This window comes from Mesoplodon densirostris, chromosome 7, assembly GCF_025265405.1.
Source record: "Mesoplodon densirostris isolate mMesDen1 chromosome 7, mMesDen1 primary haplotype, whole genome shotgun sequence".
NCBI lineage: Eukaryota > Metazoa > Chordata > Mammalia > Artiodactyla > Ziphiidae > Mesoplodon > Mesoplodon densirostris.
The window spans coordinates 103991967-104004316 of record NC_082667.1 but is presented as its reverse complement, the minus strand read 5'-3'; the positions used below and the strand labels follow the sequence as shown (position 1 = coordinate 104004316).

The 12350-nt window shown below is 37.3% G+C and overlaps 1 protein-coding gene across 2 annotated transcripts in view; it reads left to right on the top strand.

Moving 5' to 3' along the window:
- ARHGAP20 (Rho GTPase activating protein 20) overlaps positions 1-12350 on the top strand; it is a 147796-nt gene that overhangs the window by 130431 nt on the left and 5015 nt on the right. For both annotated transcript variants that reach the window (XM_060103448.1, XM_060103447.1), the window contains exons 10-14: positions 2100-2278; positions 3673-3834; positions 8320-8429; positions 10831-11020; positions 12212-12326. In XM_060103448.1, coding sequence (XP_059959431.1) covers positions 2100-2278; positions 3673-3834; positions 8320-8429; positions 10831-11020; positions 12212-12326 — 756 coding nt within the window. The remainder of the gene's footprint in view (positions 1-2099; positions 2279-3672; positions 3835-8319; positions 8430-10830; positions 11021-12211; positions 12327-12350) is intronic.

Genomic DNA, 12350 nt, shown 5'->3' with positions numbered 1-12350 from the left:
AGGGTAAGTAACGTGCATAAATTAGTGTTTGAGCCAGTAGTCTAAGTGGGCTCCTGACTTCAGAACCAAAGACCTTTACACCTGGATGTATGCACATTAATGATGCACTGACTGTATCCTGAGGAAGCCAAGGGTGGATGATGGTCTGAAGGCTTTTCAGTAAAATGTTACTTATTTGATTATCCTCCCATGATTTGGTTTTTTTAGTATTTGGTTTAAGTTGGTTATGCTAAGGAAATAAACAGTATAAAACACTTGTTTGAAATGAGGATTTGACACTGCCTCCCTGAAAATATTATCTCCTTCATTGTTCCATTGTCAGGGAGTGCTGAGTAGCTGAACATCATCTCTGGCATCTTGGTTGCTTGTCAGGACCACACAGCTGTAGTGTATTGACTAATTTCATGCACTGTCCCTAGAGAAAATGGAGTCTAACCCTGTGTGGTCGCCACCTGGGAGTTATGGCCTTTCAAATCTCAGCCCTATTAGCCTTAACTGCAAGCTGTTTTGAAACTGCCCCACACAGGTGCATGCTTCGGGGATCAGCCAGAGATTTAGGCAGAATTTATACACAATGTTTGGGGCTCCCACTATTCCGTTTTCTCCTTTCTGGGATCCCCCCCTCACTTTCCAGCTGCTCTGGTTACCTCCATCTCTATTCTCTAGTTTTTTCAAGCCAGTAAGAGTGCAGGTTTCTCTCCTAATTTTAGTCACCCCTACACCCTGGGGCCCATCCTCTGGCTGAAAGCTGTAAAAATAGGAAACTTACCCAGTGCCATGCCATTCCCTTCTTCCAAGCATCAGACTTTCACCTCCACTGTCTATCTTCTTTTGGTTACTCTTTAGTGCCCTCAGGTAGGCTTTTATATTTTTTAATTTTGTCCAGAGTTTATAGTTGTTACCTGTGCGTATGTGTTGAGGGCCAGAGGGCACACACGGCAGAAAGGTCCAAAAGGAACCTTAATAAGCTGTCTTTTTAAGTATCAAATTCTGTGCAAATCAATCAATTTTCATGTTAAAATTAGATACAGCTGACATCAAAAATGTCTTAGAATTATGATCTCACAAAATCATGATTCACTGTTGATCTTTCTTACTTCTGCCTGTTTTGTTCATACTATCTTTTACCACCTAAATGTCTCCTCAGTTCAATTACTGTTTGAGAATGATTTATTGAGTAGTTAACGTCACATAAGTCGTGGTGCTAGATCCTCTACCTATTGAAGTCGTGTTCCTTCAAAATTCACATCAAATGCACATGACTCCAGGATCACTCTCTCGCTTCTAATTGGTAGATAGATGTGCTTTATTGTTCTTCTGAATACCTTTGATGCTTTGTTCCCCGCTTATGACATTTTATTTATTAATATACTTGCTTTCCCCTCACCCCCCATCACCAGCCTTGTTCCCCCATTAGATTGTAAACTTTACCATGGCAAGGGCAAGTCTCACTCATGTTTGTATCCATCCATGCTTCCTTAAACATGCTTTTGAAAGTCAGGAACCAAAAAGATACATGAAAGTCTTTGCAGTTGGAAAAAAAGGGGGGAATATAGAACACTAGTTTCCTATATCTCTATCCTCAGTAGTAGAGTGGAACATCAGATAATAAAGCATTCTTTTTTCTAGAGAGCAACTTAATAGAGACAACTCTTCTTCCCCTAATTCTTCTTCTTCCTCCTCTTTGTTTACCTCCTCCTCCTCCTCTTCCTCTTTCCCCTTCTCCTCTCCTCTCTCCTTTTCTCCTTCTTCCTTTCTTTTTCTCACTATTTAATTGTGATCTAATTTAATCTTCAACTTTTTTTGTATGCTTAGTCTCCACTTCAAAATGGGATATGTGTTGGTATGAAACCCTTTTGCTTTAATTGTTATAGTTCAGTAAGGGATTCCTCTTTTACCTATGAAAATTTAGTGCCAGAACTTAACTAAATAGCACAATGATGTCTCCAAGATAGATAGGCAAATAACCCAAATGTTTGATTCTTCCTTAATTTATAAACTACTGAGCCATAGTAATGTACGTACTGTAAAATGAGAACTATAGAAATAAGATTAAGTGAATTAAATTATTTTCCCTAATAATTTCACTTCTTCCTTAGATTCAGGTCAGAAGACATTTAAAAGGAGAAGATCCATCATAAACTGGGCCTTCTGGCGGGGCTCTAGCACTCACCTGGATAACTTGCCCATGTCACCAACATCTCCTGTGCCTGGACAGCTCTTTGGGGTTTCTCTGCCAGATATCTGTGAGAACGACAATCTGCCCAAAGCTGTCTTGGTAAGTCTCATTTTGGCCTGTAACACTAACAGGAAAGGAGGTTTGGGGAAAGAGAGCTCGGGGAGGTAAATCTATCCCCAAATGGAAAATTATAGACACCCGTGGCTCTGGCTGAGAATCTTTGTCATTACTTCAAAGAATAAAAATCTGATTAAGCTATTGCAGAGTCATAAGGCGGACATAATAGGGAGACATGATCTAGTCTACTGGTTTCAGGGAAAAGCCACATAAACCTGCTCAGATAAATTAGAATCTGCTCTGTAGACAGAGAATCCACATTAGCCCTCACATTTCTCCCACACCCTTTCTTGAACCCTACATTGTTCAGAAAGTCTCATTTAATCACTTTAGCAACAGAGACTAAATCTTATATTTCTATACTAAATCTTATATTTTTATTTGTATTCCAAGTCTTTAAGCATAAAGATACATCTGCTGGCATTTAATTATCTTTTGTATGTAGAAGAGATCAAATGAAAACCACTGAGTATTATTGTCTCTGGTTAATATAGTAAATGATGACTGTTAAGCAACATTTATTGAGTGTCCACTATCCTCCAAGCACAATGCTAGATGCCTGGCACTCTTTCCTGTATTGTGCATCTATTGTACTAGTCTAGCCACTTTATTGCTTATCTGTCACAACAGATTTAGAGGGTAGTTACCATCATCATCATCATCATCACCATCATTCCTACTTTACAAATTAAAGGAAAAAAAAACCTCGAGTTTACCAAAGGTCACACAATAAATATGTGTCATAGCTAGGTTCCAGATCCCATGGGTTGCTCGTCTCCAACACCTATTCTTTTCCTACATGGCAAGCAGAGGACACACAGAAAGAAAGAAAGCAAAATGAAAGACTGAACAGAATGGAATGGAATGGAATGAAGAAAACTCTCTGGAAGAGATTATTTTGGAGGCTGATTTTAAAAGAAGGAAGTAAATACAGGAAGTAGAATAAAATGTTAAGTCACATGAAAAGAAAGACAAGCAAGTGGAGAGTGAATTTGGCAAGAGCATTTCCATATTAGGGGAAAAGAGTCCATATTAGAGAATAATGGGGAAAGAGTAGTTAGGGAGGAGAGAGACAAGTTAACAGGTACCTTGAAGTGACTGTTGGTTCACTGAAAAAAAGACAGTCTCATTAAAGCAAGCATTTAAAGTAAAGTGTTTTAGATGTTGAATATAGCAAGAACAAATAGGAGAAAGAGATTTAGAGATAGCAAAAAAACAAATTGACTTTAAATCTCTAGGAGGCCATCTAGCCCCAATCCTTCAGGGCTTCCCCCTGTTATACCCTAGCCTCTGGCAGCTGGAGAGGGCAAATACATGTTCCCTTGCTTGTTATGCATGAAGTGCCATTTTGATTTTTTTTCCCTTGTTCCCCATAGGATATGCTTTTCTTTCTTAACCAAAAAGGACCCCTCACAAAAGGCATCTTCAGACAGTCGGCCAATGTGAAATCCTGCAGAGAGCTGAAAGAGAAATTGAATTCTGGAGCTGAAGTACAACTAGACTGTGAATCTATTTTCGTGATAGCATCTGTCTTAAAGGTAGGGAAAGTTCTCCCTTCATCCACCCCACAGCATAGCTCTGGAAAAAGACAACTGGTTTCTCTCATTATAACATTATCCCCATCTGCAAAGGACCATAATAGAATTAGAATCTTAAAAAGTGTTAAATAACACTTCACAAAGTCACATTGTCCTTTAAAAGCCACTGCTAATGATGTGGCATGTCAGACAGGCTTTTTAAAATTTTTTCATCCCACCTCACTCTCCTCATCTTCACGTCTGCCAATCCCATGCAAAAAAATTAAATTAAATAAAAATTAAAAATAATCATAACACACAGCATATTTACCAAAGTAAACATCCTGATGACTTTCTCACAATCTCACTATCTTCCTAATAAAGGCAAAATTTTCAAAAGTAAACTTTTATTAAACTTTGAAACAGAGTTTACCAGAGTAAACAAACATTTGCCTAACAACTGAAACAAAAATTGCTCACTGAGACCACTGAAAACTCCATTCATTTATACAGTCACCCCCAATGCCTTTTAAAAGTAAAGTTGGAATAGGAATGACTCCAACATCCAGTCCTTCTTTTATGAAATCCTTACCACATTTGGCATTCTTAAAGGTTCTCACCCTTCATCCCATGTGTGTCTGGTATTTCACAGTAAGCTTCTTTGCTGCAAATATTTTTGCCACATAACTAATTGGCCACAGGTCAACTTTGCCATAAAAAATAAAATAACTGGTTGACAGTTTGTTTTAATATACACAATATAAAACTTATGACAGATGATGATGATTGGTCCCAAGAGTTGGTTTCATATTTTGAAACACACTACATTGGAGGTGAAGGAGGCCAAGGGCCTTGAAGGCATAGCATGAACCCACATTTCCCCTAGAACTTAGGAACATTTATCAATGGACAAATGACAGTATGCCAAAAGCATATAATGGTGTGGCAGGCTTTCAGAAACACTCAGGCACAAATATGCATCCTAGTACCTAGTATTTGAAACCTGGTGCCTCTCTTAATGAAGGAAGAAATTTTAGCAAAAAAGAAAAAGTGTGATGCTGAACAAGAGATGAATCAACAAGCAAAAAAAATGTGTAAAATACTATGAACAAAAGACTTGGAAGGCAAGTGCTTAAGTACAACCCACAAAATAATGTCAGTTAATTGTTCAGTATTGCCATGAATCTACACACATTTTAAATGTGTTCAAATATTTTGCATTTCACAATAAAGACTTTAACTTTGTTATTCTCATGTTTCATTATATCCTTTTTAATGTCCCTCATTTATTTTTTGTTATTTTACCTTTTATGGTAGAATTGCCTTACAGCCAATTCATTATCTGGTAAAAGTTTTTGCAACAAAAATGCTTGTGGCAGATAAGCTTACTTATGGCAAAAAAACCTAGAACCCACCCCTGTGGTTACTTAACTCACATCCACAGTTGAGTTAGACTTCTAAAATGTTTTCCTCCTCCCATTCTTGAAAATGCCTCACATTTTTGGAAAACCTAGAGTCAAAATGAGCTTTTAGCAGAGTTTTGACCTCAGCAATAGCTTCTGCACACCAACATCAGGCTCCCATCTCCCAGCAGGGTTGGAATGAACTAGAGCTAGGGGTGGAGACAGTGCCTTAGCCTGCATCCCAGGGCCTGGAGCATAAAAACCAAATTAAGGAAAACATGGTGAAGAAGACTCTTGCATATCTCTACTGCTGGTCAATTGCTTACAGAACCATACTTCATGACTTAATGAACAATCAGATGTCTCTTGGTAAAAGGTCCATGTCTGCTCTTAAACAATCCCTGCCATGGACTTTCACAATAAAGTATCACTCAAAAGAACTGGAGAAGTGGAGCTAGGGTCATCTAATTTATTCTACACAGGATTTGTGATTACCCTTCAATCCTGGAGTACAATAAAATTATGTATGGTGTGCTTAGCCACATAACATGTCATACATGCAGATATATGTATGATGAATTTTTCTCTTTTTTTTTTTACCATATAATTAGGCTTTCTCCCATCTCTTAATTTAAGAAGTTAAAGCCTATGTTTTAGAAAATTTTCCTTACTATGCTATTCATCACAGCACTATGCTTCTTAAAACTTTGTACTAAATTGTTGAGGCTATTACAAGGAAGTATGGTTCTAGAAGAGTTAAACTGTATTTCAGATTGAAGAAATTGTACTTATAGAAGAATAAACAAAAGACAGAAAGTAATCCAAATGATTGAAAAGTCTGGTTAGATGGGTTCCAACTAATTAAAGTTTCATAATCATATAACTGTGTTTTACTCTCATTTCTTCCAAGTGGTTTTAGGAAAGGGAAACTTTTTACTGAAAGTTTTTGAGCTTTTGTTTTGTTTCTTGTTTTTAAGACTATTTGGAAGTGATACTTAAGTTTTCCTTTAATTTTTTGCTTATACTGGTTTTGTTTAAATATAAGCTTAACCTTCAAACTATAATTGGAAGAAAATTGCTTGAGATACTGTAATTTTGATCCATCAGACCTTTGAGGAAAAGTTCATTTTTAATCCTAGGAATCTCATCTCGAATTAATATGGACATTCTGCTGATGGCCTGGGTTCTGGTTTTGGAGGGGAGGAGGCTTTCCGTTGAGTGCTAAGAGTTGGTGATTGTCATTCAGAACCAACTCTCACAGCCTTTCTCAGACCAATGGTGGTTGTTATTTCGTAACTTGTTATTCCAGCTGTGGAGAGTTCATTGAGATGTTACAAGTTATTATCTTTCAAGTGTAGGTTTTAAGATTTAATGATTTTTTTTTCAAAACAGATCATAAGTATTTTTTCCACTGAGATTTAAAAAGAGAGACATTGTCACTGCCCCAATTTGAAATAACAGATTTTGGCTCTTCTGACTCTGACTTTTAAAGTAGGTGCAGCAACTAAAGTTAGTCTGAAATTGTGAAAATTTGGTAGCTTTACCCAAAAGAAAGAGGTAACTTTTGTGATGACACATCTGAATCACAAGTATCCAGGTACATTTCTACTGAAAAATGTAATAGAACAGAGAAAGACTTTGTATCAATCATCTTCCTACTTGTTAACTACTCTAAAACAAATGTATGATAACAGGTAACATGACTACAAAGAGGTTTATAAACATTATTTTAGAATCTCAGTTATAGTTAGTTGACCTTCCCTTGTCCTTCACTAATATTTGACCATATGACAAATAGCAACAGCTCAGTAATGACCTCGACTATGTCTGGGACTGTGCTTGGCATTAAGGTGTATGATGTAGAAGGGGAGGGTCTGATCCTGCCCTGAAGGAGCTAATAAGCTAGTGGGGGACATGCTCACCTAATTAGCTAACTGCAACACTTAGGTATCACAGCTTCCATCTTAGTAATAAAAACATGACATATAAGTAACAAGTTGTGCCTTGCCGTTTTAAAGCACATAGATGAAGTTGCTGATTTGATTTTCCAGCAAGGATTAAAATTATTCAATTGCAGACTTTCACCTATCTCCGTGTTGTAGGCAGGAGCTTGCAAGAGGATAGTCAACCATGGGTACAGTGCTTAGATATGAAATTGAGTTTTGTCTGCCTGAAGTTTACTAAGGTGGAGATCAGACTTTGCAAGTTTGGCTTGTTAGAAGCATGACAAAAGCAGCATAGAGAGTTGGCCTAGATCAGAAAGGAACATAGGACCAGGACCAAAATTAGTTCATTTTTAAGCTTTTTATTAACATATGTCAAACAACAAACTCCGTTGATTATATCCTACTTGTGTCATAGTCTGGTTTCACCACACCTAGCCCTGCCAGTGGTCTCAGCATAAAAGGCTCTCAACGGCCAGAAAGGATAATGTACCAGGGACATATTATTTAATGTACATTAAGCATGGGGTGCTGTCCTAGGCTCCCAGATCCCAGCCATAGCCTGGAGTGCTTTCTCCCCATGATACATGAGAGCCCTTCTATGGGGAATATAAGGAGAAACTATAAGTACCTCTGGATGGAATTATTCACCAATGCCATTGGAATATAAAGTTCTAACAGAGACTTGGTTTTATTTACTACTCTATCCCTAGTACCTTAAACAGTGCCTGGCACATATGAATAAATATGTATAGAATGATTGGACGACTAATTACCACATTATGAATCTCACAAATATCTTCATGCATTTCTTTTAACTAGTGAAATAAAAAGGATTTAGGATGGTTTGCCAGACCCTGCCATGTTATACTAATTTGCTGAAATGTACACACACAGGAGGTTTCATCCCAAACAGGTTGTCCATTATCTTTACCACTATAGTCCAGAATCCAATTTCCCTCTGGTTTTTGTTAGAAAAATATCAAAGCATGCATCTCTATGTGTGCACATCATTGAAGGGTTGGCACAGAGCTCTGTGTATTCCAAAGCAGGGACAACTTAACTGTACTTTCCAATAACATGTCTTCTTTGTAGTTTCTCTAATACATAATTAGCATGAGAATAACAATTTAAAATATTTATTTTTCCCTGTATATAAGGATTTTCTACGAAATATTCCAGGAAGTACTTTTTCGTCAGATCTCTATGATCATTGGGTCTGTGTAATGGATCAAGGAAATGATGAAGAAAAAATAAATGCAGTTCAAAGGTAATTATTCTAATTTGGTCATTTCTCAAAAATACTTTTTAAAAAACATATTTTATAAGCTTGTCTATTAATGTAATATGACTATCAAAGTCAAATCCATGAGGACCAGTTTAAAAATAGATTTATGCTAGCTACTGTCATTTTTATTGTTTTTTCCCTAACCTTATTAACATGGAATACTCTACCATTGTACACCTTCTGTATATCTGAATCTGATAGGAGCTGAAACCCATTAGATCAATAGCTAACACAGTAGACCCAATCTACAATTTATGATCTTAGTTTTGGTAAATATTTAACTAACCAGACAATTCCTTATATACTTCACTTAGCAACTGAATTCATATAGAGAAAATTCCTTCCCCTCAAGGAACTAAGTCTAGTCGAATAGATAGAATAGATGAAACAAAGAATAATAGTGTAGTATAATCAGTGCTATGAAAGAGATATATGGAGAAGGGTATGTGGGAATACTACAGAGGGAAAAGTGTATTGTCTGTATTCATGCAAAGAATTCATTGTCTGTACTCATGCAAAGGTAAGTTGCTGGCAGGACTCGCCACACTGATTCCTGAATATTTCCTGCATTATAAGAGAAGCAATACTTCCAGTTCTGTGAAAACCTAAGAATCCCAATATCATTTATTTGCCTATGCTTGTTTAGTACAGGTTTTTAATTGAGCAGCTTTCAAATACAAATTATTATGTACACACTGCTATTGATAGACACCTTTTATCAGTAGAAGAAAATAGTATAACTGTTGAAGACACCAGAATCAAAGCCATGTAACAAAATTCTATCTCTGTTTTCATTAAGCTTTGGTGGAAACCATTCAGAGGTAGTGAACATCGGATTCTGTATTTTGTTGCTCATTGTCTAAAACTTTATGTTCTACAAAGTGTTAAATGGGCGATTTTTTTTAAAGAGGGTAGACGTATGGCTTTCATACAGATACAGAATGAACACGTGAAAGATTTTATTTAAAACATTAATTAATGAGAGAACTAGGAAGATATTACTGCCAGTTCAAAGGAGATTTCAAACTATCAATACCACAACTTACATAGTTAAATCAGAAATGCTGAAATGAATTTACAAGTAGATGCAAAACTGACTTTTACTACTGGGGCACGGGGGTGTATGTACAAATAAACCATTTATCTCTCCACCAGACAGAATTTTCCAGTCTATAGACAAGTGTTAAGTGCACTGCTGTCAGTAATCTACAATTTTCAGAGTTGTAAAATAACTCAAAGGTTTAGGGCCCCCATAGAATCAGATACCCTAGAGCAGGGGTCCCCAACCCCTGGGCCATGAACCAGTACCAGTCTGCGGCCTGAGAGGAACCGGGCCACACAGCAGGAGGTAAGTGCGCAGCGGGTAAGCGAGCGAAGCTTCATCTGCTGCTCCCCATCGCGCCCCATCTCTCACATTACCGCCTGAACCATGCCCCCCAACCCCACTGTCCATGGAAAAATTTTCGTCCATGAAACCGGTCCCCGGTGCCAAAAAGGTTGGGGACCACTGCACTAGAGTATGATAGACAGTGCCTCACTTTCCATTGAATACATTCAGTAATCTTTTGGTCCATTTCAGTATCTTTCATAATTTGTCCCTACAAAACTGTACTCATTGTCAGTCCATAGTGCTGAAGAAACACCTCTCTGCTGTTTATGCAACAGGAGTCAGATTACCCAATGTAACCCCAGGGTACACATTCTTGTTGGAAAAAAGCAACAAGCATGACTATCAACATATGTTTTCTGTATGGTAGTAAAAATCATTTTTAGTGAATGATCATTTAAAATCCCTTATCAATTACAAAATAGGAACAGTAGGAGAAATACTATCGTAAGGTTGACTTATGTGTGAAAGTAACACCAGTGAGATAAAGAGATGTGAGACAAAACTGACCTCGGAAGCTGTGGGAGCAGGGCATAAGCTCTCAGAATGGACCTGGGAGTCTTCGTAGCTGAAGTCTGGGTTTTTACCAAGAGACAGAATCCTTGTGTTGCTACTTGGAAGTAAAGGAGCATATTAAATATAACTTTAATTTCATCAGAAAGTTTTTTTGGGTTTTGGTTGAGAATATTCTGGAATGTTACAGGATTTGCATAAGACACATTGTACCAGTTTCAGGTAAATATTTCAGGCAGCATTTTTTTATGAACCATTTTTCTGCATTCTTTCACATTTTCATTGGATTGTGAAGGCAGTGTACAAAATAAATAAATAAATCTCCAGTGTTCACTTTCTCTCCTATGTACAGGCAGTCCTCACTTTGCATGTACCATGTTTACACACTTTCCCATACATCTCAACTGTGAAAAGCAAGGGCTGCCTGGCTATACAAGTTTTCTATGAAATGTTTGCTTAAAGAGTGCATTTTTCTGTCTTTAGGCTATTAGACCAGCTTCCAAGAGCCAATGTTATTCTCCTAAGGTATCTTTTTGGGGTATTATACAACATTGAGCAACATTCATCATCCAATCAGATGACTGCATTTAATTTAGCAGTGTGCATCGCTCCAAGCATTCTTTGGCCTCCTACTTCCTCCAGCCCAGAACTAGAAAGCGAATTTACAAAAAAGGTAATGAAGTTTTTCATTTTTATGCTGTGAGGGACCAAGTCCCCATTTTGAACCTAACATTCAGGGTATTAATTCTGAAAGGTATTTTCTTAAATAACTTCAGTACATACCCTTATAAATTTGAGTTCATTGAGTGTTTTATCCTATCCTGGTAGACTGTAGAAAGGTGATTTCTTGAGCAAAAAATGTGATAGCAGTTGGATTACTTCCCTTTTCCCTTTCAGGAGGAAAACCAACTATGACTGACTGACTTAAACCATAGAGTGATAAGAAATCAGTTGATATGATTTTAAAAAGAAATAAGGACTTTGGTATTTGACAGGTCAGGGTTGGATTCTCAGCCCTACCACTTGCCAGATGTACAATCTTGGGCAAAATTAGTTACATTGATCCACAGTTTCCTCATCTAAAAAATGGAGGTGTTGATAATATTGACATAGTTCATACAGTAGTTACTTGAAATCACACTCGTGTAGGGCCTGGTGGTTAGTACAGGGGTGGGGGCATCAGTTCCCCTTGCTCCCAACATTCTGCCTGCTCCTTTGCCTCAGCTATTGGAGCAAGAAAACTATGTAAAGGTTCCAGTGTATCCCAGGGAGGCACAAAGCTCCCTAGTAAAATCTTACCTCTTCCCCCAAGCACCTCCAGTTAAGGAGCTTAAGGGAAGGAAATGCATAGGAAGAGACTAGTCTGGCAAAATACAAGTTTTCTCTCCAGCTGTCTCTCTCCTTCACAATAACTCCACAGAGGATACCTACCCACTTCCCACGCTTATGACACCTGCCTTTTACATAAGAAATTCATTTTATAAGAGTTCATCTAATGATGCTTCATGAATTTTAATGAGAAGGTATATTTCTTCACCCCAAAAGCCCTATAGAGAATACTTAAAATTACTCTAATTTTAAAGACAGAACTATTGGCATAAAAATGTTAGCATTAAGCCAAGGTCACACATAATAACAAATAATAACTATAGTCCACTGATTAAAGTTAATTTCTATGCTCAAACTACTCTTGAAAGTATCAAGTTTGTTAGAGGAAACTGTATTGTATACTTTTAAAGCAGACATGAATTTTTCTCAGGATTCTTTTGCATTTTTTGTTAGAATCAGGATTCATATATGAAATGTGATTTCTAGATATGCTATATGAGAAGTAGCAGTTCATTTTTGTCCCTTTTTTGTACAGGTTTCTCTTCTCATACAATTTCTGATTGAAAATTGCTGTCGGATATTTGGAGAAGAAATCACTTCCCTCTTGGGAGAGGTTTCAGTGAGATGTGATACTAGAGAGAATGCCTCAGGTATTGTGAAACATTGGATTGTTT